Source organism: Salvelinus namaycush, chromosome 28 (assembly GCF_016432855.1).
Source record: "Salvelinus namaycush isolate Seneca chromosome 28, SaNama_1.0, whole genome shotgun sequence".
Classification (NCBI taxonomy): domain Eukaryota; kingdom Metazoa; phylum Chordata; class Actinopteri; order Salmoniformes; family Salmonidae; genus Salvelinus; species Salvelinus namaycush.
The window spans coordinates 43,904,131-43,931,490 of NC_052334.1; the positions used below are offsets into that span (position 1 = coordinate 43,904,131).

General features: G+C 43.6%; 1 protein-coding gene across 1 annotated transcript in view; it reads left to right on the forward strand.

Moving 5' to 3' along the window:
- The window catches only part of babam2 (BRISC and BRCA1 A complex member 2), a 200,496-nt gene that overhangs the window by 51,604 nt on the left and 121,532 nt on the right, over positions 1-27,360 (forward strand). The window contains exons 5-6 of the mRNA XM_038967050.1: positions 4,869-5,063; positions 6,452-6,526. Coding sequence (XP_038822978.1) covers positions 4,869-5,063; positions 6,452-6,526 — 270 coding nt within the window. The remainder of the gene's footprint in view (positions 1-4,868; positions 5,064-6,451; positions 6,527-27,360) is intronic.

The window sequence follows — 27,360 nt, forward strand, 5'->3', positions numbered from 1 at the left end:
TTATCTTTAAATTTCAGATGGCAGCATCCTTCTCTCGGTGCGGCTCAGTGAAATATTGGACCGGCACGACACAGTCGTTATGGCAGAGGAAGACATAATTCTGTCAGCTTGGGTCTCTTCAGTGAGAGGGGGCCTACAGCTTGTTCTTGAGAACATGTGATTTCACACGTCGTACCCATTTTCTCCTGACCTTGTTCTATTAGCTCCTTATTGGTTTGGGAATCTGAAACGATGCCCAATTTGCTGAAAGTTATTGTATTTTCCCCAAGACTGCATCCAATGAAATGTAATGTCTTCTCTAATGGAATTGCATCAGCCAGTCCTGTGGATTTGTATGCTACCTTGTCAGGTTTGGAGCTAGATTGTGTTTGTCAGTGACCTCTGACTATCTTTATGTAGTCTATACTTTCCCCCCTTTTTATTAAAATGCTGTTGTTTAAATGCCCAATGCAGCCGTATTTATATCAATATCAAATCATTTCTGGGTAACAATTAAGTACCTTAGTGTAATATTTTTCCATTCAAATGGACAGAAATAGCTTTTTAGCAAAAAACTATTTTTCAAGCAGAAATGTTTCTGTCTGAGTGGGGAGGGGAAAACGTAAAACTCACTGTAATTGGCAGAGGGGATTGGAACTCTTCGTTATTGGTCTATAACCAATTTACTTTCTGGTGTTGACACCAGGCAAGCCAAAACTCCCACCCATGCAATTATAAGGTCCTGTATAAATTGTATTTTCAACCAGCAACACTGATCACATTTTTTCACACTTTTACAGTGTTAGTTTCATCAGCTGTTGTACAATACGATACAAAACACAGGAAAGCAGAATTTTTAATGCACTGGGCCTTTAAAAGAAGGAATCTAAGACTGATAAACTAGTCTAATTAATTATCTTGCATCATTTCCAATCCCCCATATATTTTTTTGTAAATAAATATATAACATGTGGGTCTAATGCTGATTGGTTAAAAGCGCATTCCAGCCGGTGTCTATTTAAGCAATAATGCATGACGGGGTGTGGTATATGGCCAATTTACCACGGCTAAGGGATGTTCTTATGCGCAACGTGGAGTGCCTGGATACAGCTCTTAGCCGTGGTATATTGACCATATACCACAAACCCCCGAGGTGTCTTATTGCTATTATAAACTGGTTACCAACATAATTAGAGCAGTAAAAATAAATGTTTTGTCATACACGTGGTATGCGGTCTGTTATACCACTGTGTCAGCCAATCAGCATTCAGGGCTCAAACCACCCAGTTTATAATCCACAAGTTACCATCGGCTAACTCCAATGACATTAAAATGCCTATTTACTCTGTTCCATCTCACTGCGCAATCCACTGTCTCATCAGCCCAGCCAGGCAATTTATAAACTTGATCTCCACTGTAGACATTATCTCACATTTCTTTTAGACTAACATTTCGTTTTCAACAGCAGAGATTTGTATAAACCTTGCTATCTATCTCTCCGACATTTGCAACATTGTTTCAATATTCAAATTCGATCTCCAACTGTCCCATAAGAATGAACCTGTAGTGGTCGGGAGTCGGGACTAGAGAGAGAGAGACAGGCAGCGTTTCTCAGCCAGTCGAATTCATGAATCAGCTGGCATCATTTTTATGTGTATATATATATATATTATATACAAAGAAATGTCAATTGAAAAAAGTTCAAACAAAACGGTTTGAAATGATTATGTTTATGTCCCATAAGAATGAACCTGTAGTGGTCGGGAGTCGGGACTAGAGAGAGCGAGACAGGCAGCGTTTCTCAGCCAGTCGAATTCATGAATCAGCTGGCATCATTTTTATGTGTATATATATATATATTATATACAAAGAAATGTCAATTGAAAAAAGTTCAAACAAAACGGTTTGAAATGATTATGTTTTAGTCAAACATATCTGTTTGGGCTTCTTATGGTCAATTTGTCGTCTCCAAATGATTTGTAATTATGTTCCGGCCCCCCAACCATTCGCTCAAGATAAAATTGGCCCCGCGGCTGAATCTAGCTGATGATCCCTGGTGGTAGGCCTACCTTTTTAATTACACCATTGTGAAAGTCTAGACTCAAGAATCAATTACAGTGTCGTTCTACCATCTGTGAGCCCCAAAAGTAGGCCTAATGGTTTGTCAAGAGGAAGTTTTCCTTATATCACTAGTATATCCCTGCCCCTCAGCTCTTGCTTATTTCTCTCTTCCTCTTTTTTCCTTCTGCTGCCTTTTCCCCTCCCTCTCCCTTCCTCCTCAGTGAAGTTTCAATGATATGTGATGTCACAATCCTGACACAGCACTTCCTCTCAGTCCCGCCTCAGTTTCAGCTCGTTCCTGCCTCTGGGCCATCTTGCTGCCTCTTTGGACAATGCCCGTCCTTGTTTGCATCTCCCTCATATTTCGGGAAGCCCGACATTGCTGGTAACCACTCGCAGCTCAGGATGATGAGGTCACCGGTACTGAATGGCCTAACTTTGCCCTCTGCTTCCCTGTTCGATGGCAGGAGGGGCGTGGTCCAATAGGAAACAATGGAAGCTTTCTTCTGACGTGATATGGACAGACAGACTGACGTAGACAGACCGACATACAGACAGCCAAGCAGTTAAGTTGACAGAGGTCAAAGACTGGCCTTGTGTCATCATTACTCCCCAATGCATAAGGGTTGGTATGGGCTACTTTTGGGACCTATGACCCTCCTTATCCACACACTCACGTTCATAGTAGCTGATTTATCTATACATTCGCTCTACAACTGGGCCGACCTATGGCCGGTTGACAGAACTGCTATACAACCATGCCAAAGAAACGGAGTGATGCATACAAACCGCAGCATGAGCAGAGAATACACATTGGAACAGCTGCCATCAGACTGGAATTGTGGTTATGTCATCACCGGTTATGTCACGACTCAGTTGTTTGTTGTTGTCTAGTCACAGTTTGGTCATTTGGCTTGGATCCAGCTTTCAGAAGGGGTCAGTGACAGGGTTAGCTTTCACTTCTTCACGGGAGCTTTTAGGGCTGTGTTCATTGACTTAGTTCACCAGAGTTGAGATCAGTTTGATTTCCATACCAAACAAGAATTTAAACTGAGATATAAGTGTGAAAATAGCATTTTCGGGTTCAAAGGCCATTCAATTCAAGCCTGGATTGACCGGCTTTGAAATGGAACTGACCTGAACCGATGCAGTGTGCCCTCTAAGACAAACTTGTTGCGAACTGATCAAAATAATATGAATAGGGTCATTAGACTATATTGTCTTCCAAAGAAAATATCCTTTCATGTCGGCTACACATGTTCAACACTCCATTTTGTACTTTGATTTGATCCGTGAAGTTCTGCCTTCATGCCCGTCCTATTGTTGTTTTGAGTGCTGTCCGTAATGATGACTAGCTTACTGTAAGTCTCGCTCAAATGGGCAAGCTCCAGGTCCATCTGTATGTGTGTTTCAGCTAAGCCTGCAGACAGAGTTGTGCCTCACTGAAGCGAGCAAGAATCATGTTGAAAAAAACAAGAGCACTGTCATTTAAAAGTCCAACAAGTGTGACAAACTCATTAAGTCACTGCCACTGTTCTCACACGTGTATGCCCCATTTTGAACTATTGAGTTTCCTCTACTACTCCAAATAAGTCGACAGGAGACCACTGCGTAGTGCTACGTTGCATCTAGGCTCAGTCGTCCATTTGTGTTTATTTGGCTGACATGTTTCCCGCAGTTTGTTTTCGCACAGTGTCACTCAAATTAAAATGTTGTATTTTTATTCCTCCATATGTCAGTGAACAATTACCCCCCTTCAGAGGGAGGAATAACATCCTGTTTTGTATAATTAGGCCAGTGGAAGATGTTGTGTAAGAAGGCTTACCGATTCGTGACAGGTGGTTGCTTGTTTATGCCTTTTTTACTGTACATTTGCATACCTGTTGTCAGCTTCAGTCAGTGAGGTCAGGGGAATTTGGCGTTGTTCATGCAAATACTCTGTTTGGTGGGAGGAGAGTTATCGCAAATGTACAATGGACTGTTCAGACACGCAAGGGTCGCTCTGTCCACTACTCAAAATAGCACTGTATGGAACTGGAACTCAAAATGCACTCAACATGTTTACTTTAATGATCAGGAATGTCCCAACAACACACAGAGTATATTTTTCCCCTTCTCTGTTGTCTAAATGGAAAATATTCCATTTGTGGCTCACAAAGTCCAGTCTTTGATGCCTAACCAAACCATTGTGTACCAAAAAAGTTGGAGTGCCAAAGAAATATTGGCCAGGTCCCTGCTATCCTTATCCGCTTCCTTGAAACAATGCTCCTTCCCATCACTAACATTTGTCTTGGTAACTTTCCTTTCCTCCTTTTTGAGCCACTTCTTTCAACCATTTTGGCAAATGAGGTCAGATATATTGGCGTTGGGGGGGGTGGGAATGATCAAAGGATTCACTGCGAACTGACGCAGCTCTGTGTCGCTTCAGGAAATCCTGTGGCGATGTCATGTTCCTGCGATGCAGGAAGAAGAGAGGGGGTAAATGGGATAGTTTGGGATTATTCCCGTAATGGATGTCAATGGGGCTCTAGTGAACCAATGGGGCTCTTTCCTCGCCATTGTGTTTTCAATTCCTTTCATCGTTTCAATTGATTTCGCTCCTCTTACATGGCTAAATGGCCTCTAGGGTAGATGAAATCAAGTCAGTGCCTCAAAGGATAGTTCTCTGCAGTTAGATACCAGAATGGATAACATAGATCATGAACTGAGACTATATCGACGCAAAATGAACATGCTTTGAGTTGTATAGGCTTTCAGCTATTTTGTTCACTTTGCACCAAGGCCTTAACAAAAACCCCCTCTAATAACTTCTCACTCTCTCTCTCCAGCACCTGGTCCAGTGGGATGCGGGGGACCCGGAGTGCCTGCTGCAGCTGGTGAAGGAGCTGATCCAGCAGTACCACCAGTACCAGTGCCAGCGTCTGCGCGAGAGCTCCCGGCTGCTCTTTGAGTACGACAGCCTGCTCGAGGACCCCAACTACAGCCGCAGCATGGAGATCTACGCCGGGCACAAGAACAGCTGGGTACGCTACATGATACAGCCACGTCGCAGGGCATAGTTACATCCACCCAGAGTTGTGCCTAGTATGTGGCTCAGCATTCAGCTTCTCTTTGTTTGAAATATTTTTTTGTGCACACGCACACTGATTTATTTAAAAGCTTTGCACCGGTTTCATTTTGTGGACAGACTGATATGAGGCTATAGTTTCTCTTGATTCTCTCAAACATTTGACCCCCACATCTAAACCTCATCCTATCTAAACCTACATAAATTGCAGCACCTAAACCCCAGGCATAATGTAGACATACACAACCAGTTCAGCTGGCTACATGGTTAATACATTCACAGCAGCGAAGGGAATTTCGCTGTCACTGAACCGACTTGTGAAAGGGCGGATTATGCTAGGTGAGGATGTGGCGCCCCAAGCATGTTCCAAAGCAAGGCCGTGTGTATATGTCTGTGTCTACTCTGTGTGTGTGTGTGTGTGTGTGTGGAGACACACTCCCCCACTAACTAACCATCTACTTTTATGGAATAGAAGGTCTTATATATGTGCCTTGATGGGAAAGGATGATTTTTAGGAAAATGTCAATGTGTACATGTGAAAGTTCTGTCTTTGCAGATGAGGTTTGCCTTAAGATGGCTTTATTGTTCTATATCTCGTAATTCCTTTCGTCATATATTTGTTAATCTGCGTTATTTCTAAATTTTTACATAAATTTTTCTTGGAAAAGTTGTTAAAGACTTTTTGCGAAACTTTGGCGACTAAGGATCTGGGCTTGATGTGTAGTTCATACATCCATCATCTATAAGCAGAATTACTGTTTGGCCTCAATTAGCCACAAAATCCTTAATTTGAGTTTGAAGCGAGCCAATAAGCTTCAGCCCCTCACCATTTGAGTGACAGCTGGAAAGATGCGCACACAGCAGAGCGGGAGAGAGTAATGACACGGTGCACCTATCTGCACGTATGTGACGTAGTATGCAATTTTCGGCGGCCCACTTTTGTCTCGTAGGTGCTACTTTCAGAACTACTAGCTAAAAAGTATCTCCTTCAATGGATTGATCATTTTTTCTAGACCGTAGGCTAAAAATACAATGAACCTTTTAGACTTAGCTAGTCAGCAAATGAACCACATTGAAAATCCGTAGGATCAATAGCTCCCTAAAATCAGGAAATAAATACCTCTCACTTGTCCAAAAATCGGCCCAGTAAGACAGATGGATGAGATGTATTCAAGCAGGTTCTGAAATCTCATTTGCTATTCACTCATCTTTAGCCATCCCTAATCATTCCCATGCAGTACGCCTGTGTTGTTTCTATATGACCTGTGTGTTACCCTGTGTGCCTGTCTGTTCTCCATCTGTACACGGTGTGATGTTCTTTTTCCCTTGCCTCTCGTGTTCCAGACGGGGGAGTTCTCCGCTCGCTTCCTGCTCAAGCTCCCTGTGGACTTCAGCAACATCCCCGTCTATCTCCTCAAGGTAACCAACCAACCAACCAACCAACCAACCAACAGCCCCCCTTCATACATGTGCTCACACACGCGCAAAGGAATATGCGTGCGTGCAAAGGCAAACCTTCACTGTATGCCTTTAAGCATGCAGCACAGCAGATAAACAGGGCTAGAATGAACCCTGTGTAGGATTGTGTGTGTGTCTTCTCAATCTGTATGTATCTATTCAATCTTTGTGTGTTCAGTGTGCGCGCAGCCCCGCACACTGGTCGCCGGGGCTGTGAGTTGACTAATCAGCAGCCCGTCACTTCCTATCAGCTTTTAGCTGAGTGGTGTCTGCAGGCTGCGCAGACCAAGCTCTCCCTCCCTCCCTCCATCTCTCTCTCTCTCGTTCTCCCCCTCTCCGTCTTTTCACTGCGTGTGGTTGTGCAGCTAGGCCTGGGGAAGCCCAAGCTCGCTGGCCTTTTCCAGCCGGCGACGTGTTTGTGAGAAGAAATGATGTTAAACATAAGGAAAACAGCAGCAGTCATCAGCATCACAGGCCTTTCGTCCCTCACGTCTCTCAGCACTGAAACGCACCAGTCTCTCTGGACACAGTTAGTGGACTATCTTATCCCTTTTCAAAAACCTGCCAACCTTAGTGTTCCGGCAACTTTTTTCTGACTTTTCTTTATATCTGAAAGGTATCGCCGGCGACAAAACCTGTATTTTTATTCCTGCCAAACGACCTATTTATAATTGCGGTAATGCATTTAAAAATCCCGCCGACCCTTCAGTAAAAACGTCGCCTTTCATCTTACCGTCTTTGGCACGCATTAAATCACATTGTTGTCTGACATCAAACTTGTCCTTGTCATTATGGAAAAGTATAAACACAAAAAACGTCAGTCTGCATGTCATTGCAGCAGCCTAGTTCAAATGGCATTACCTGCTAAATTTGTTGCACCTGAAAACCCATCTGTTTAAAAATGTGTTTAGGATAGCTATGTCAATCTAGCAAGCCAGGCAAGTAAAAGCAACTTTTTAGACAACGTTTTGGTTTGATGCTAGCGTGTTATCTAGCTCCAGTATCTAGCTGGCTAGCCAACTCATAATTACCAGAACATATCTGACAATGTTTTGAGTTTAACTGTCGCCAACCTTTTATTCCCCATAAGGAAAATGAACAAGGTAATTATTTACAAGTATGGCGAGCTGCTAACTGTGTTGTGAATGTGAAGAAATTAAAGCAGTGCATTTCTATCTGAAGAATTTGGAGCTTGCTGTCCTGTCAGGTTACCAGGACAACAGTCGCAACAACAGGGTCAAAGTTGACTGTCTCTTGCTCAGGTGCGGCTAAACAATGGCTACATAAAAGGTGAATGCTGACAAGAATGTGGTAAAAATGTGGCTGTTTGAAAGGGGACCATATCAACATTGCCCAATACTTTTTTCAGGCAACGAACCGCGAATCAGGTATCTGTCTACAGGTGCAAGGATATGGGCATACAACTGAAGTCCATAGACATGGTCCTGTGTGGCTTGGTTGGTAGAGCATTGTACTTGCACGTCAGCATCGTGGGGTTTGGTTCCCACTGTGGCCACCCATGCTAAAATGTATACATGTATTACTATAAGTGGTCTGCTAAATGGCATATGTTTTTATATTATACTGTAAGTCCAGGTTTAAAAGTGTGGGGACAACATTGTTGTGTCATTGGTGTTAGTCTTTTAGGTATATGCCTACTTTTTAAAAGTCATTGTCTGTGGCCCCACCAAGCCAGGTAGGCATGTCAACAACATGCGAGCCTCGCGGGAAGGAGTTTTGTAGGCACGAACATGACATTTTTTGAAAGAAAGTTTGTTTTATTGACAAAGCTATCAACAAGGTCCCTATTTCTGCCATCATATCATATTCATAGTCAATCACACGTATAGGTTAGCGGTTTTCTGTTCAAACTATTCTTTAAGATCATATAATTTCAAGTGAACGCAGAATATGTTGCTATTGCGCAATGAAGTTCTATCTATGGCAAGTCATAGATACAGTAGGCTTTGTGTAATCAGCGCTGTGATTTTCTCACTCGGTCCCTTTTCGTGAATCTGTCTAATATCTGTTGTTGGGGGCGGTGGTGTAGTGCTTTTTGTTTTTAGGTACAGCAGCACAATTATTTTCTTTTTGGCATAATTTCCTCATGAAAGTTGGTACCGACATGTAGCTTATTGTATGATATCATTTCAGAATATACATACAGTGCCTTCGGAAAGTATTCAGATCCCTTGAATTTTCCCACATTTTGTTACGTTACAGCCTTATTCTAGAATTGATTAAATAAATACACATTCTCAGCAATCTACAACCCATGATGACAACGCGAAAACAGTTTTTTAAAACATTTTTGCCAATGTATTAAAATATAAAAACAATTGCTTTGAGACTCTAAATTGAGCTCATGTGCATCCTGTTTCCATTGATCATCCTTGAAATGGTTCTATAACTTGATTGGAGTCGACCTGTGGTAAATTCAATTGATTGGACATGATTTGGAAAGGCACACACCTGTCTATATAATGTCCCACAAGTTGACAGTGAATGTCAGCAAAAACCAAGCCATGAGGTTGAATGATATGTACGTAGAGCTCCGAGACAGGATTGTGTCGAGGCACAGATCTGGGGAAGGGTATCAAAACATTTCTGCAGCATTGAAGGTCCCAAGAACACATTGTCCTCCATCATTCTTAAATGGAAGAAGTTTGGAACCACCAAGACTCTTCCTAGAGCTGGCTGCCCGGCCAAACTGAGCAATCGGGGGAGATGGGCCTTGGTCAGGGAGGTGACCAAGAACCTGAATTATCACTCTGACAGAGCTCTAGAGTTCCTCTGTGGAGATGGGAGAACCTTCCAGAAGGACAACCATCTCTGCAGCACTCCACCAATCATGCCTTTATGGTAGAGTGGCCAGATGGAAGCCACTACTCAGTAAAAGGCACATGACAGCCTGCTTGGAGTTTGCCAAAAGGCACCTAGACTCTCAGACCATGAGAAACAAGATTCTCTGGTCTGATGAAGCCAATATTGAACTCTTTGGCCTGAATGCCAAGCGTCACGTCTGGAGAAAACCTGGCACCATCCCTACGGTGAAGCATGGTGGTGACAACATCATGTTGTGGGGGTGTTTTTCAGCGGCAGGGACTGGGAGACTAGTCAGGATCGAGTCAAAGATGAACGGAGCAAAATACAGAGAGATCATTGATGAAAACCTGTTCCAGAGCGGTCAGGACCTCAGACTGGAGTGAAGGTTAAGCACCCTAAACACACAGCCAAGACAACGCAGGAATGGCTTCGGGGCATGTCTCTGACAGTCAGAGACATGCCCCGAAGCCATTCCTGGAGTGGCCCAGCCAGATCCTGAACTTGAACCCGATCTAACGTCTCTGGAGAGACATGAAAATAGCTGTGCAGCGACTCTCCCCATCCAACCTGACAGAGCTTGAAAGGATCTGCAGAGAAGAATGGGAGAAACTCCCCAAATACAGGTGTGCAAAGCTTGTAGCGTCATACCCAAGTAAATTTGAGGCTGTAATTGCTGCCAAAGGTACTTCAAGAAAGTACTGAGTAAAGGGTCTGAATACTTAAGTAAATGTGATATTTCAGTTTTTTTTATTTTAATCATTTTGCAAAAATAAAAAAAAACATGTTTTTGCTTTGTCAATATGGGGTATTGTGTGTAGATTGATGAGGGGGAAAAATAAGATAATCCATTTTAGAATAAGGCTGTAACCTAACAAAATGTTGAAAAAGTCAAGCGGTCTGAATACTTTACGAAGGCACTTTAGCCTACAATGCATCATCCAAATGTAACAATTACCTATGCCTACACAGTAGAAATAGTGGCTCAAATAAAACAAATTAAACAAATGTTACAATTACCTATGCCTACAAAGTAGAAATAGTGGCTCAACATAAATAAAATAAAAAAATTGAATTCTAAAACAGCAAGTTAGGCCTACCTAATTATAAATAAGGCCATTACTGTCAATTGTGAATGATAATTCTTCACATTTTACGGGTGAAACTCAAATGCTGCGTCTGCATGTCAACCATTTGATCCGATCAGTTTCATGGTAATGTGCATTTCGATCGTATTCTTCTTTTAATGATGTAAGTAGCCTGCTGTTTGATAATATCATTTTCAAGCAGAGGGAGCATATTATCCAAGCATATTAAAGCCTAGTGGTGCACGCTGTTGAGTTCTGGCCCCATGAGAACAAATGATTTGTAGTTAAAAATATATATATTTAAATATCAGTGAGTTATACTGAGACCAAGGTCTCTTTTACTGATGAGCGCTGAATTACATAAATTACTGAAAATACACACATACAAATACAAATACAAAATGCAAGCAGAAAGAAAAACACTGTCATACAAAACAAAGACATTTGTCAGACACCTGAGCGACCCACACACTAAGGAGAAATCCGTTTTATAGGCCTACTGCAAGTAACCTATTTACAGCCAAGACAGAAAGATAAACATGGCCAGAGACCCACGAAAGCAGCACTGCCCACTCTAGTCTAGACTAACCTGGCAGAGTTGGTCCAATAAAACCCAAGCCCCCGGATGGGTTGAGCATAATATAAGGAATGAGAGCCTTGATGACCTTGTACCTAGCCAGTGGGGATTCCGGTGGGGTACCCCCACCCAGGTAGCGGCAGTGCTGGCAAAACTAGCTGCAGTAACCCATGGCGAGGGGCGCATACTCGGAGAGGGGTCAAATTATTGTGGCCCTGGTAGCACAAAATAATCAGAAGGTCTGACTGCACAGAGATGCTTGGGGAAATGGTCACAACGGGGGACCTGTGTGTGTGTGTGTTTCAGGGTGGGGGGGGGGTGTGTTTGAGCACCATCAGCTAGGACTTGACATTGGTTAATAAAATCTCCCCATTCTTGCTCAATTTTGCATGCCTTCTCAAACAGCTACAACTGTATGTGCATTTGCACATCAAGTCTTCACTTGAGTTGGGCTTGGGGATGGAATAACTGTTGAACATCTGAGCTTGTTTGGGGGAAGGGTGGGGATTGTGCGTGATTGCACGTGTGTGTGTGTCCCACATCTGTTGCTATAGGGTAATGATGTTAGGGACAATACAGGATGAATCACAATAATTGTTTGCCAAAATAATAATTGCTTGCCAAAAAATTTACATTTTGTTATGCCAATCCTGGTTATAGGTAACAATCCTATGTATTAACTGCCAACATTATTACGCATATTTTTTTTTAATTGTGGGATTAAATTAAGATATGCAAGAATTTTTTATATATATTTTGTCAATTTATTTTGTATAACTGTATACAATTCAATGGAGGTGAGTGTGTTGGAAATGCTTTTGGACTGGAGGGGTTGAAATATACTTCTCCCATGGGCAAAGAAACTCAAAAGGGGTGATGATATAAATTAACAATCATTTTGATCTGAATGTGCAAATTGTTCAAACAGATCCACAAGGTAGATTTAAATATGTAATTGGACCATAAACAGATTTGGCTCATTAATCTATAGACGGTCCAAATAATGATGATCCACGCTTCTTTGAACATATATATTACAATTTATTATGCCGACAAGCAATACTCTATTATTATGGTGGGAGTTTATAATACGGATTTAAATGACTCAATGGACCGTAAAGAAAATCACACTACAAACTATCACCCTTAAGGAAATCACAAATATCATGGATATAATGGAACTAGTGGATATATGGCTTAAATATCCTGACCTAGATAAACGGTCTTCTGAGTACATCAAAACAAGTTTGGTATACCTCAACTGGTATGCCATCCAGCCCTGGAGTTTTCCCGGACTTAAAGGTATTTTTAAAGTACTGGACAGCTTTGTGACATCAAATGGACTTTAGTGGTCAAGATTTGTTGGTATCTGTACTGATGGCGCAAAAGCCATGACAGGGAGACATAGTGGAGTGGTAATGTGTGTGCAAGCAGTTGCTTCAGACGCCACTTGGGTACACTGAAGCATCCACCGAGAGACTCTTGCTGCCAAGGGAATGCCTGACAGCTTGAAATATGTTTTGGACACTACAGTGAAAATGGTTAACTTTGTTAAAGCAAGGCCCCTGAACTCGTGTATTTTCTGCACTATGCAATGATATGGGTAGCGACCATGTAACGCTTTTACAACATACAGAAGTGAGCTGGTTTTTTAATTGAGAAACGATCTTAAAGTTTTCTTTACTGACCATAATTTTCACTTGCATGATGACTAGTTTCTCACACGACTGGCCTATCTGGGTGATGTTCTTTCTCGCCTGAATGATCTGAATCTAGGATTACAGGGACTCTCCGCAACTATATTAAATGGACAAAATTGAGGCTATGATTAAGAAGTTGGAGCTCTTCTCTGTCTGCATTAACAAGGACAACACAGGTCTTTCTATCATTGTATGCTTTTTTTGTGTGCAAATTAACTTAAGCTTACGGACAATGTCAAATGTGATATAGCGAAGCACCTGAGGTGAGCTGGGTGCGCAATTACGCAGGTACTTTCCCGAAAAAGTCTCCAGATATCTGAACAAGAGAGCCTCATCGAAATTGCAACAAGCGGTTCTGTGAAAGTTGAATTTAATCAGAAGCCTCTGCCAGATTTCTGGATTGGGTTGCGCTCAGAGTATCTTGCCTTGGAAAATCGCGCTGTTAAGACACTGATGCTCTTTGCAACTACGTACCTATGTGAGAGTGGATTCTCGGCCCTCACTAGCATGAAAACTAAATACGGGCACGGCCTGTGTGTGGAAAATGATTTAAGACTGAGACTCTTTCCAATACAACCCAACATTGCAGAGTTATATGCATCCTTTCAAGCACACCCTTCTCATTTACCTGTGGTGAGTTATTCACACTTTATATGTAAGATGGCTAAAGATCGAGCAAAATTATTGATTATTATATTATTATTTGTGCCCTGGTCCTATAAGAGCTCTTTGTCACTTACCACGAGCCGGGTTGTGACAAAAACTCACTCTCATTCTTATGTTTAATAAATGTATCGTTTGGTGTGTGTGTGGCAGGCTTACAATGATGGCAAAAAACAACATTTGAGAATGCTCTGACCCTGGTGCTAGAGGGGGTATGCAGCTGGAGGTTGAATGTTTGAAGGGGTACGGGACTATAAAAAGTTTGGGAAGCACTGAATAGATGATGTCGACTGAATAATCTGCTTTCTACTGTTTATGAGAGGCAGGATTTATTTCTAAGAAGAAGCCTATTTTTCTTCTCAGCGTCTTAACTAACTCGTCAATAAGCTTTTTAAAAGACAGCATTTCATCTATCCAGATGCCCAGATACTTGTAAGCAGAGAGACGGTCAATAGGGACACCATCCAAAGTACATATGCATAAATATTCAGAGTTATTTTTATGTGCTCTAGAGAACAACATATACTTAGTTCTACCTGCATTTTAAAATAATTTCAGGTAAATTAAGTTTTTATGTTATACAATGATTGCAGACTGTAGTTCAGATAGAGCCTGGTCAACCGTGGGGGCCAACAGCAGACACAACAGTATCATCGGCATACAAGTGCAGGTTACAATTTTTTACAGACATGTCTATATTGTTAATGTAAGCAGTAAAATCAGTCCCAAAATCGAACACTGCGGGACACCTTTTGTAATATCCAGGAAACCTGATTTAACACCATCTGTAGATACACATTGAGTTCTATCTGTCAATTAATTTTTAAACCAGTTACATGCAGCCTGGTCTAGGCCAATGAGGAAAGCCTCTGAATTAGCAGTGAGTGATCAAGAGTATCGAAAGCCTTTGACAGGTCAGTGAAGATGGGCGGCACAATGTTGTCTTTTTTCCATACAATTAACCATCATTTATAACTAGGGATGCAGCAGAGCTGGAGCTATGACCTGCTCTAAAACCCGACTGATGTACATTTAGAATACATTTCAAAGATATGAAAGATCTTAGCTGAGAATTAATCAAGGATTCTAATATTTTAACTAGGCAAGAACGTTTAGAAATAGGGCAATTTCATTATTTATGTCGCAAGAGTCACCACTTTTGTGATGGAGGAGTACATGGGCCGCCTTCCAAGCCTTGGGGATAGTACCAGATACAGTTGAAGTCGGAAGTTTACATACACCTTAGCCAAATACATTTAAACTCAGTTTTTCACAATTCCTGACATTTAATCCTAGTAAAAGTTCCCTGTCTTAGGTCAGTTAGGATCACCACTTTATTTTAAGAATGTGAAATGTCAGAATAATAGTAGAGAGAATCATTTATTTCAGCTTTTATTTCTTTCATCACATTCCCAGTGGGTCAGAAGTTTACATACACTCAATTCGTTTTTGGTAGCATTGCCTTTAAATTGTTTAACTTGGGTCAAACATTTCGGGTAGCCTTCCACAAGCTTCCCACAATAAGTTGGGTGAATTTTGGCCCATTCCTCCTGACAGAGCTGGTGTAACTGAGTCAGGCTTGTAGGCCTTCCTTGCTCACACACGCTTTTTCAGTTCTGCCCACAAATTATATATATGATTGAGGTCAGGGCTTTGTGTTGGCCACTCCAATACCTTAACTTTGTTGTCCTTAAGCCATTTTACCACAACTCTGGAAGTATGCTTGGGGTTATTGTCCATTTGGAAGACCCATTTGCGACCAAGCTTTAACTTTCTGACTGATGTCTTGAGATGTTGCTTCAATATATCCACATAACTTTCCTGGCTTATGATGCCATCTATTTTGTGATGTGCACCAGTCCTTCCTGCAGCAAAGCACCCCCACAACATGATGCTGCCACCCCCATGCTTCACGGTTGGGATGGTGTTCTTCGGCTTGCAAGCGTCCCCCTTTTTCCTCCAAACATAACGATGGACGTTATGGCCAAACAGTTCTATTTTTGTTTCATCAGACCAGAGAACATTTCTCCAAAAAGTACGATCTTTGTCCCCATGTGCAGTTGCAAACCATAGTCTGTTTTTTTTATGGCGGTTTTGGAGCAGTGGCTTCTTCCTTGCTGAGCGGCCTTTCAGGTTATGTCGATATAGGACTCATTTTACTGTGGATATAGATACTTTTGTACCTGTTTCCTCAAGCATATTCACAAGATCCTTTGCTGTTGTTCTGGGATTGATTTGCACTTTTCGCACCATGTTTTCATCATTATGTTTTACTTTATTCTACATTGTAGAATGGTGAAGACATCACAACTATTAAATAACACATATGGGATCATGTAGTAACCAAAAAAGTGTTAAACAAATCAAAATATGTTTTACATTTTAGATTCTTCAAAGTAGCCACCCTTTGCCTTGATGACAGCTTTGCACACTCTTGGCATTCTCAACCAGCTTCATGAGGAATGAGTTTCCAAGTCTTGAAGGAGTTCCCAGATATGCTGAGGACTTGTAGGCTTATTTTCCTTCACCTTGCGGTCCAACTCATCCCAAACCATCAAAATTGGGTTGAGGTCGGGTGATTGTGTAGGCCAGGTCATCTGATGCAGCACGCCATCACTCTCCTTCTTGGTCAAATAGCCCCTTACACAGCCTGGAGGTGTGTTTTGGGTCATTGTCATGTTGAAAAACAAATGATAGTCCCACTAAGCACAAACCAGATGGGAAGGGTATCGCTGCAGAATGCTGTGGTAGCCATGCTGGTTAAGTGTGCCTTGAATTCTAAATAAATCCCTGACAGTGTCACCAGCAAAGCACCATCACACCTCCTCCTCCATGCTTCACGGTGGGAACCACACATGTAGAGATCATCCGTTCACCTACGCTGCAACTCACAAAGACATGGCGTTTGGAAACAAATATCTGATCATACCAAAGGACAGCTTTCCACCGGTCTAATGTCCATTGCTCATGTTTCTTGGCCCAAGCAAGTCTCTTCTTATTGGTGTCCTTTAGTAGTGGTTTCTTTGCCGCAATTCGACCATTAAGGCCTGATTCATGCGGTCTTCTCTGATCAGTTGATGTTCAGATATGTCTGTTACTTGAACTCTGTAAAGCGTTTATTTAGGCTGGTAACTCTAATGAACTTATCCTCTGCAGCAGAGGTAACTCTAGGTCTTCTTTTCCTGTGGCGGTCCTCATGAGAGCCAGTTTCATCATAGCGCTTGATGGTTTTTGCAACTGCACTTGAATAAACGTTTCCGTATTGACTGACCTTCATGTCTTAAAGTGATGATGGACTGTCTTTTCTCTTTGCTTATTTGAGCTGTTCTTGCCATAATATGGACTTGGTCTTTCCCAAATTGGGCTATCTTCTGTATACCACCCCTACCTTGTCACAACACAACTGATTGGCTCAAACGCATTAAGAAGGAAATAAATTCCACAAATAAACAAAATACCTGTTAATTGAAATGCTTTCCAGGTGACTCCCTCATGAAATTGGTTGAGAGAATGCCAAAGTGTGCAAAGCTGTCATCAAGGCAAAAGGTGGCAACTTTAAAGAATATAAAATATATTTTTTATTTGTTTAACACTTTTTTGGGGGTTACTACATGATACCTGAATTGCCTAGTTAAATAAAGGTTAAAAATACATCCGAAAAGTAAATAAAATCTGAAATATATATGGAGGAGACATTTTATAAAGCCAACTCAGGGTTAGGAATACAGGAAACAGTGGCTAAATCAGAGTAAAGCATGTCATGTAAAAACCCTTGAGGATAGAACTTAATTATAGTAGTAAGAAAAAAAATCTATCAATGAGTAGTTTACAGAGTTTATCACATTTAGCCATATGGGTTTTGAGATCAATTGAGTCAGACTAAAATCAATGCATATACTCTTAAATTGATCTGAGGCCTGGGATAGCCAATCCAGATTCAAATCGCCTAAAATGACCAACTCCGAAGACAGAAAAGGTGTTTAAAACTCAGATATAGCACCAATAGAATCTGTAATGGCAGCAGGGGGGCAGTAAATCAAAGCAACAAATACATGTCTATTTTGGTTTATGGACACATTTACAACCAGGAGCTCAAAATTCTTTGGATCAGAAATATTTATATATTGGGATGCCATGAAATTAGATTTTACATATATGGCCACTCCTACCCCTTTCTGTAATCTGTCACATCTAAATACATTACAGTATAATTATTTACTTCAATGTCTTTATCAGAGACAGTGTAACGGCGTTCCTCTTCCTCTTCATCCGAAGAGGAGGAGCAGGGATTAAACCAAAATGCAGCGTTGCGATTTGACATGATATTTATTAAATAAACCGAAAACACGAAGAACAATTGAAAAGATACAAAAACAACAAAACGACGTAGACTGACCTGAACGTAAGAACTTACATGAAACACGAAGAACGCACGAACAGGAAAACAGACTACACAAAACCGAACGAACAAACAAACCGAGACAGTCCCGTGTGGCGCGACAAACACTGACACAGGAAACAACCACCCACCACAAACAATGTGACACCACCTACCTTAATATGATTCTCAATCAGAGGAGATGAAAACCACCTGCCTCTAATTGAGAACCATATCAGGTACCCATTAAACCAACATAGAAACAGAAAACATAGACTGCCCACCCAAACTCACGTCCTGACCAACTAACACATACAAAACTAACAGAAAACAGGTCAGGAACGTGACATAACCCCCCCCTCAAGGTGCGAACTCCGGGCGCACCAGCACAAAGTCTAGGGGAGGGTCTGGGTGGGCATCTGACCACGGTGGTGGCTCAGGCTCTGGGCGAGGTCCCCACCCCACCATAGTCAATCCCAGCTTACGTCTCCCCCTCAGAATGACCACCCTCATCTTACACCCACTTAATTTAACTGGTAACCTTAAGATAAGGGGCAGCACCGGGATAAGGTAGCTCAGGACAGAGATATAGCTCAAGACAGAGAGGTAGGTCAGGATAGAGAGGTAGGTCAGGATAGAGAGGTAGCTCAGGATAGAGGGGCAACTCAGGATAGAGGGGCAACTCCGGACTGAGAGACAGCTCTGGACTGAGGGGCAGTTCTGGATAACTGGCAGCTCTGGGCTGAGGGGCAGCTCATGACTGGCTGACGGCTCTGGACGCTCATGGCTAGCTGACGGCTCTGGACGCTCATGGCTGGCTGACGGCTCTGGACGCTCATGGCTGGCTGACGGCTCTGGACGCTCATGGCTGGCTGACGGCTCTGGACGCTCATGGCTGGCTGACGGCTCTGGACGCTCATGGCTGGCTGACGGCTCTGGACGCTCATGGCTGGCTGACGGCTCTGGACGCTCATGGCTCGCTGACGGCTCTGGACGCTCATGGCTCGCTGACGGCTCTGGACGCTCATGGCTGGCTGACGGCTCTGGACGCTCATGGCTCGCTGACGGCTCTGGACGCTCATGGCTGGCTGACGGCTCTGGACGCTCATGGCTGGCTGACGGCTCTGGACGCTCATGGCTCGCTGGCGGCTCTGGCAGATCCTGTCTGGTTGGCGGCTCTGGCAGATCCTGTCTGGTTGGCGGCTCGGCAGATCCTGTCTGGTTGGCGGCTCTGGCAGATCCTGTCTGGTTGGCGGCTCTGGCAGATCCTGTCTGGTTGGCGGCTCTGGCAGATCCTGTCTGGTGAATGGCTCTAGCGGCTCCTGACTGACTAACGGCTCTGACGGCTCGGGACAGACGGATGGCTCAGACGGCACTGGGCAGACGGATGGCTCAGATAGCGCTGGGGAGACGGATGGCTCAGATGGCGCTGGGGAGACGGATGGCTCAGATGGCGCTGGGGAGACGGATGGCTCAGACGGCGTTGGGGAGACGGATGGCTCAGACGGCGTTGGGCAGACTACAGACTCTAGCCGACTGAGGCGCACTGTAGGTCTGGTGCGTGGTGCCGGAACTGGAGGCACCAGACTGGAGACACGCACTTCAAGGCTAGTGCGGGGAGCAGGGACAGGGCACACTGACCTCTCGAAGCGCACTATAGGCCTGGTGCGTGGTACCGGCACTGGTGGCACCGGGCTGAGGGCACGCACATCAGGACGAGTACGGGGAGAAGGAACAGTGCGTACAGGGCTCTGGAGACGCACAGGAGGCTTAGTGCGTGGTGCCGGAACTGGAGGCACTGGGCTGGAGACACGCACCATAGGGAGAGTGCGTGGAGGAGGAACAGGGCTCTGGAAACGCACTGGAAGCCTGGTGCGTGGTGTAGGCACTGATGGTACTGGGCTGGGGCGGGAAGGTGGCACCGGAAATACCGGACCGTGCAGGCGTACTGGCTCCCTTGAGCATTGAGCCTGCCCAACCTTACCTGGTTGAATGCTCCCCGTCGCCCTACCAGTGCGGGGAGGTGGAATAACCCGCACCGGGCTATGTAGGCGAACCGGGGACACCATGCGTAAGGCTGGTGCCATGTAAGCCGGCCCAAGGAGACGTACTGGTGGCCAGATATGTAGAGCCGGCTTCATGGCACTTGGCTCAATGCTCAATCTAGCCCTACCAGTGCGGGGAGGTGGAATAACCCGCACCGGGCTATGTACACGTACAGGAGACACCGTGCGCTCTACTGCGTAACACGGTGTCTGCCCGTACTCCCGCTCTCCACGGTTAGCCTGGGAAGTGGGCGCAGGTCTCCTACCTGCCCTTGGCCCACTACCTCTTAGCCCCCCCCCCAAGAAATTTTTGGGGTTTCTTCTCGGGCTTCCTTGCTAGCCGCGTACCTTCATATCTCCGGTCTTGAGCTTGATTCTCCGGCTTCCAGCCACGTCTCCTTGCTGCCTCCTCATACCACCGCTCTTGGGCTCTCGCTGCCTCCATCTCCTCACGAGCGCGGCGATATTCCCCAATATGTGCCCAGTGTCCTTTTCCCTCCAAGACTTCTTCCCATGTCCAAGACTCCTGTTTAGTAGGCCACTGCTCGAACTTACGCTGCTTGGTTCTGGTTCGGTGGGTGGTTCTGTAACGGCGTTCCTCTTCCTCTTCATCCGAAGAGGAGGAGCAGGGATTAAACCAAAATGCAGCGTTGCGATTTGACATGATATTTATTAAATAAACCGAAAACACGAAGAACAATTGAAAAGATACAAAAACAACAAAACGACGTAGACTGACCTGAACGTAAGAACTTACATGAAACACGAAGAACGCACGAACAGGAAAACAGACTACACAAAACCGAACGAACAAACAAACCGAGACAGTCCCGTGTGGCGCGACAAACACTGACACAGGAAACAACCACCCACCACAAACAATGTGACACCACCTACCTTAATATGATTCTCAATCAGAGGAGATGAAAACCACCTGCCTCTAATTGAGAACCATATCAGGTACCCATTAAACCAACATAGAAACAGAAAACATAGACTGCCCACCCAAACTCACGTCCTGACCAACTAACACATACAAAACTAACAGAAAACAGGTCAGGAACGTGACAGACAGAGCCATTTAACCGTGTTTACCTGGTTATGTTATAAGTAGCCTGAAGCCAAACGCTATTATATTTGGTTTGTTATGTAGAATACTAATCCATCCTTAAGTGATCTTGCGATACATATTGATTTAAGCTTTTATCAACACTTAATTAACACATTAGCACCATTCTGACAAGTGGCGCCGCTCCGCACCAGCTGCACTACACCCCAGGTTAGGGGCCTGTGCTGCTGCTAGTGACAGTTTGGGTCTCATGGTGTGCCCCTTTCAGATGGTTAAGCATTGCACCTGTACCACTGTACTGTACTTCAATTCCACCTTTGGCAAAGTTTGCATTCCACCACCTTCTTATTTATCTTCTCAAAGTATTGCCTTACAGGACTTAGCTGCTGTCGCTTGCCTTTCCATTTATCCAACTGTTAACAACGATGACGTGCGGAGCACTTTATATCCGTGGAAAATCATTTTAAAGATACTTATCTCCTGCTAACGTTACAGCGTTGTTACGTTTAGGTATTTGTTTCATTTCAATTTGTCCCTTTATGATGATGATCGGGACCTGTTAGTGGTAGTTTTGTTATAAGTGCACTGTGATTTTCATTTTGTAAAAATACCAACAAAATGTTTTCTTAACGTTAACAATATCAATTTTGTTGAAACATTTGAATTTTTAAACGTTCACACTACTACTTATAAGCACATAAAGACAAACACAAACACACGCGCTTTACACAAACACCATTGTTACATCTGTTCGCCCCGGCCTGTCAGACCTTGTCATTTTCAGGTAGGATATGTGTTTATTAGGAACTCGCTGAGGGGGGAAAAAATTCTGCATTCAGTTGGTATGAAATTCTTAATTGTCCGTAACATAAATATTAATTGAAAAGCACAATTGTGACGACAAGATCGTCAGTTGAATACCTTGTGGGCAAGGTTGTTAATGCCTAATTGTCGCTTTAGCTTGGATTTCTTCAATCTATTATCCAAGTGCATTAATGGAAGGTCTATGCGGTACCAGTTGGCATAAGGTGTCAACGTAGCAGCTGAACAAGGATACAGTAAACTGCTGCCTCGGAATGTCTTGAATCATGATATTCACCATTTGAAAAACCACCATTAAAGTGGTATTAAAAAAAACTGCTTAGTCGGGAAGTTGAAAATACTATAGTGAAGACACATTGGTGTCACTAAGGCTGTGTTTACACAGGCAGCCCAATTCTGATATTTTGTCCATTAAATTGTTTTTTTGACCAATCACATCAGATCTTTTTCAGAGGTGATCTGATCTGTCAAAAATAAATCTGAATTGGGCTGCCTGTCTAAACGCTCAGCCTCAAAGGCTCTCTGTGTCCTACATTTAAAAGTGTTTACATTAGTGCAAAGATAACAGCTGTAGAGAAAAATAAAACATAAGGTGTAGAGAATAAATGGGAAATAAAGGTGCAATAATGAGAAATGCATTTTACAACCTTGCAGTTTTTCTTTGATTCCCTTGCAGACCGAACAGGTGAACTCCATCCTTATTTACATTTTGTGGGGAGCACCAGGAAGGATATGGATCCTTTCCTTTCTTTACTCTACGATATTACAGGAGTCCAAAAACATTCCCTTTCCCAAAGCATGTCTGCAAGACTTGTCCTGTTCAACCCAGCACGCCATAGATAGCCGGTTTTCCCCCCGAACACGACAAGACAAGAGAAATCAACCGTCAAATGGTCAGGGGTCACCGCTAAATGATACTCTGACAAGAGAGGGTGAGTCATTTGGGCAGGTGGGGCAAGGTAGACGTTTGACCCCGATTTGGGTTACCCTTTCCGCCCCTTTTCCACAGAGGGTTAAAAAAAAATCTCAAAACACATGTCTAGGAAGTAGTCATTTGCGGTGTGGTTGGTCAGACCTACTTTGTTCTGGCGTGTTGCCGTGTTGCCGGTGGGGGCAGAGTGGTGTAGGACAATTGTAACCCAGAGCGAAGCGTCTGTGTGGTCTGAGCTCCACTACAGTGGACATGTTTACCTTCCTGTTTCGGTTGCCCAGCCTCAGGGAGTGGGGAGTGCTATTTTTTATATTTTTTTATTGGGGCAGCCTGGCGTAGTCCAAAAGAAGACGAAGAAGGACGATGAGAGGGAGCGCCAGGGTAGTACAAAGACAAACATTGTTGGTGGTCTTCCTCTGATCTTTGGGCACCATTTTGAATCGAAGTGACAGGACAGCCCTGGATTGTACCATGATGGCTGTGCTCGTGCCCTCTACAGTTCCCTATTGACCTCTGCCTGCCATGTTTGACTCTGTACGTACAGGCCCAAAGAATAATTGCAGAGGCGTATGCAGTACAATATTCCCTGCATACTGTATGCATCCGTGGCACAGCAAATGATTGTCCACACATCCTTAGTGACTGTGTTTTAGTGGTAAATATGGAGCCGAAAGAAACGCACACCTGTTTAGGCGAGGTGCTGGCTAGCGGAGTAGAACACTTGAAAAAGAAAAGGAGAGCCGCACACTCTAGGAGCTCAGATGCGATACTTTAATAACCGAATATCCAACGTTTCGACAGACAAGCTGTCTTCATCAGGGTTTAGTGGTAAATACATCACACATCTGTAATTAGCGCCGTGACCTTTTGTTGTGACATCTATAGGGTCAATGCGGTTAACACAAGGTTGTGCTGCCACCTTCCCAGACTGTCTATCCAACTTTCTATACCACTCTAGCAGTGTGCACAGGGGTGTGTTGCCTCTAAGTGTCACATCAGCCATCCTTCCCAGACTGTCTATCTATCTTTCTATGCCACTCTAGCAGTGTGCACAGCCAGCCTTCCCAGCCATCAGTGTGGAGAGACGGTGTGTTCGTGACCGAGCCCTTTGCTCACGCTTGGCTTGAACCGTGTTCCCCCCCGCAAGCGCTGACCCTTGTTGTGGCGCTATGTGGAAAGGGACACTCTGGTTTGTATCCATCCTCATGGGAAAGCCTTGATCCTCATCAGTTGGTTTGGGTGACCTACAAGCGTACACTAGGTGAACCAAGCTACTGTATGAAGTCTTTATGTCAAAGTGCTCACCTCTCTCACTCAGGGAGAGCAAAGATAGCGCTACAACTGTGTTATGCAGCTCCCCACTCACTGCAGCGCTAGATAGAACTTTGTGGAATAACGCAAATCTACGAAAATATAAAACTTTCTGTCACAGCGAACATACTAAATTTGGGAAGCCCAATCGATTGTGAGATATGGCATATGCCTTTTATGTGATACATTTGGGTCGTAGGTTCGCAATTGAACCTTTTCTGAGATCTCTGCCAAGCAAGGAAGAAACAGCAGCCCACGCAACAACACACGCACAAGGGGTCTCCTTATAAACACAACACACCGGCCGTTTTCAAAATAGCCTACATCAGACATCACCCAACACAGCACACCTTTTTACTATATTGTCAGAAGCATCAACAGACCTAGTAGCCTATTTCATTTCTCTCTTTCACTGCTCTGGAAACCAAGCAGAAAATGCTGTGCATCTCCAAAATGATGTATTTTGTTAGAATTTTGGAATATATTTCGCAATAAGCTATAAAGTTTTCACCAGGTACGAGTCCATCCAGACCTGAGTCCCATGCACGAAACAACACACAACGAGCTCCAGAAATACTGAAACACAGTTTCACCCACAATTTAGATAAAAATCCGCCTTCCTTTCTGTCATGTCAACCATCCCTCCAAATCAAATAATTCCATGTGTCCACTTTGTCTTTATAAACATGAACATTCACGTAGCCAATTCTATGATATGGGGTGAACCAATGAACAACACTGCAGCTGTTCATTGTAGTGATCATCATTCATCACATATGCTATGTATAATCAATTCACGACTTTCAAGGAGTAGGGTATTTGATGCAAACCTATAAGAATACTTTTCCATTTGATCAAATTTGCCTATATTATCACATTGTCTTGCTCGCTCGAGGAAGGCAATTTGGCCCTGCCTTGCAAACTAAATGCCTTGCATCGTTTGGTAAATGATTGGTACTGTACATATCGGTAGACAAATGACAATCAAAAGTTTGGCACACCTACTCATTCAACGGCTTTTCTTTATTTTTAATAATAGTGAAGACATCAAAACTACGAAATAACACATATGGAATCATGTAGTAACCAAAAAAGTGTTAAACAAATCAAAATATATATTACATTTCTTCAAAATAGCCACCCTTTGCCTTGATGACAACTTTGCACACTCTTGGCATTCTCTCAACTAGCTTCACCTGGAATGCTTTTCCAACAGTCTTGAAGGAGTTCCCAGATATGCTGAGCAATTGTTGGCTGCTTTTCCTTCATTCTGCCATCCAACTCATCCCAAACCATCTCAATTGGGTTGAGGTCAGGTGATTGTGGAGGCCAGGTCATCTGTGGCAGCACTCCATGACTCTCCTTCTTGGTCAAATAGCCCTTACACAGCCTGGAGGTGTGTTGGGTCATTGTCCTGTTGAAAAACAAATGATAGTCCCACTAAGCACAAACCAGATGGGAAGGGTATCGCTGCAGAATGCTGTGGTAGCCATGCTGGTTAAGTGTGCCTTGAATTCTAAATAAATCACTGACCAGTGTCACCAGCAAAGCACTCCCACACCATCACACGTTTCCATCCCTAACTATAACATTTCCCACCAAGATAGAACTGCCAAAGGGGGCAGAGTTGCAATCTACTGCAGAGAGAGCCTGCAGAGTTCTGGCATACTATCCAAGTCTGTTTTCAAACAATTTGAGCTTCTACTTTTAAAAATCCACCTTTCCAGAAACAATTCTCTCACCGTTGCCGCTTGTTATGGACTCCCTTCAGCCCCCAGCTGTGACCTTGACACCATATGTGAATTGATTGCCTCCCCATCTATCTTCAGAGTTCGTACTGTTAGGTGACCTAAACTGGGACATGCTTAACACCCCGGCCGTCCTACAATCTAAGCTAGATGCCCTCAATCTCACACAAATGATCAAGGAACCTACCAGGTACAACCCTAAATCCGTAACCATGGGCACCCTCTTAGATATCATCCTGACCAACTTGCCCTCTAAATACACCTCTGCTGTCTTCAACCAGGATCTCAGCAATCACTGCCTCATTGCCTGCGTGCGTAATGGGTCCGAGGTCAAACGACCACCCCTCATCACTGTCAAACGCTCCCTAAAACACTTCAGCGAGCAGGCCTTTCTCATCGACCTAGCCCGGGTATCCTGGAAGGATATTGACCTCATCCCGTCAGTAGAGGATGCCTGGTTGCTCTTCAAAAGTGCTTTCCTCACCATCTTAAATAAGCATGCTCCATTCAAAAAATGTAGAACTAAGAACAGATATAGCCCTTTGTTCACCCCAGACTTGACTGCCCTTGACCAGCACAAAAACATCCTGTGGCGTTCTGCATTAGCTTCGAATAGCAACCCCGAATTGTGCAACTTTTCAGGGAAGTCAGGAACCAATATACTCAGTCAGTTAGGAAAGCTAAGGCTAGCTTTTCAAACAGAAATTTGCATCCTGTAGCACTAATTCCTAAAGGTTTTGGGACACTGTAAAGTCCATGGAGAATAAGAGCACCTCCTCCCAGCTGCCCACTGCACTGAGGCTAGGAAACACTGTCACCACCGATAAATCTACGATAATCGATAGTTTCAATAAGCATTTCTTCTATGGCTGGCCATGCTTTCCACCTGGCTACCCCTACCCTGGCCAACATCTCAGCACCCCTTGCAACAACTACAAATACCTACAGTTGAAGTCGGAAGTTTACATACACTTAGGTTGAGGCATTAAAACTAGTTTTTCAATCACTCCACAAATTTCTTGTTAACAACCTATAGTTTTGGCAAGTCGGTTAGGACATCTACTTTGTGCATGACACAAGTAATTTTTCCAACAGTTGTTTAAAGACAGATTATTTAGCTTATAATTCACTGTATCACAATTCCAGTGGGTCAGAAGTTTACATACACTAATTTGACTGTGCCTTTAAACAGCTTGGAAAATTCCAGAAAATGATGTCATGGCTTTAGAAGCTTCTGATAGGCTGAGTCAATTGGAGGTGTACCTGTGGATGTATTTCAATGCCTACCTTCAAACTCAGTGCCTCTTAGCTTGATATCATGGGAAAATCAAAAGAAATCAGCCAAGACCTCAGAAAACAAATAGTACACTTCCACATGTCTGGTTCATTCTTGGGAGCAATTTCCAAATGCCTGAAGGTACCACGTTCATCTGTACAAACAATAGTACGCAAGTCTAAACACCATGGGACCATGCAGCCGTCATACCGCTCAGGAAGGAGACGCTTTCTATCTCCTAGAGATGAACGTACTTTGGTGCGAAAAGTGCCAATTAATCCCAGAACAACAGCAAAGGACCTTGTGAAAATGCTGGAGGAAACAGGTACAAAAGTATCTATATCCACAGTACAACGAGTCCTAT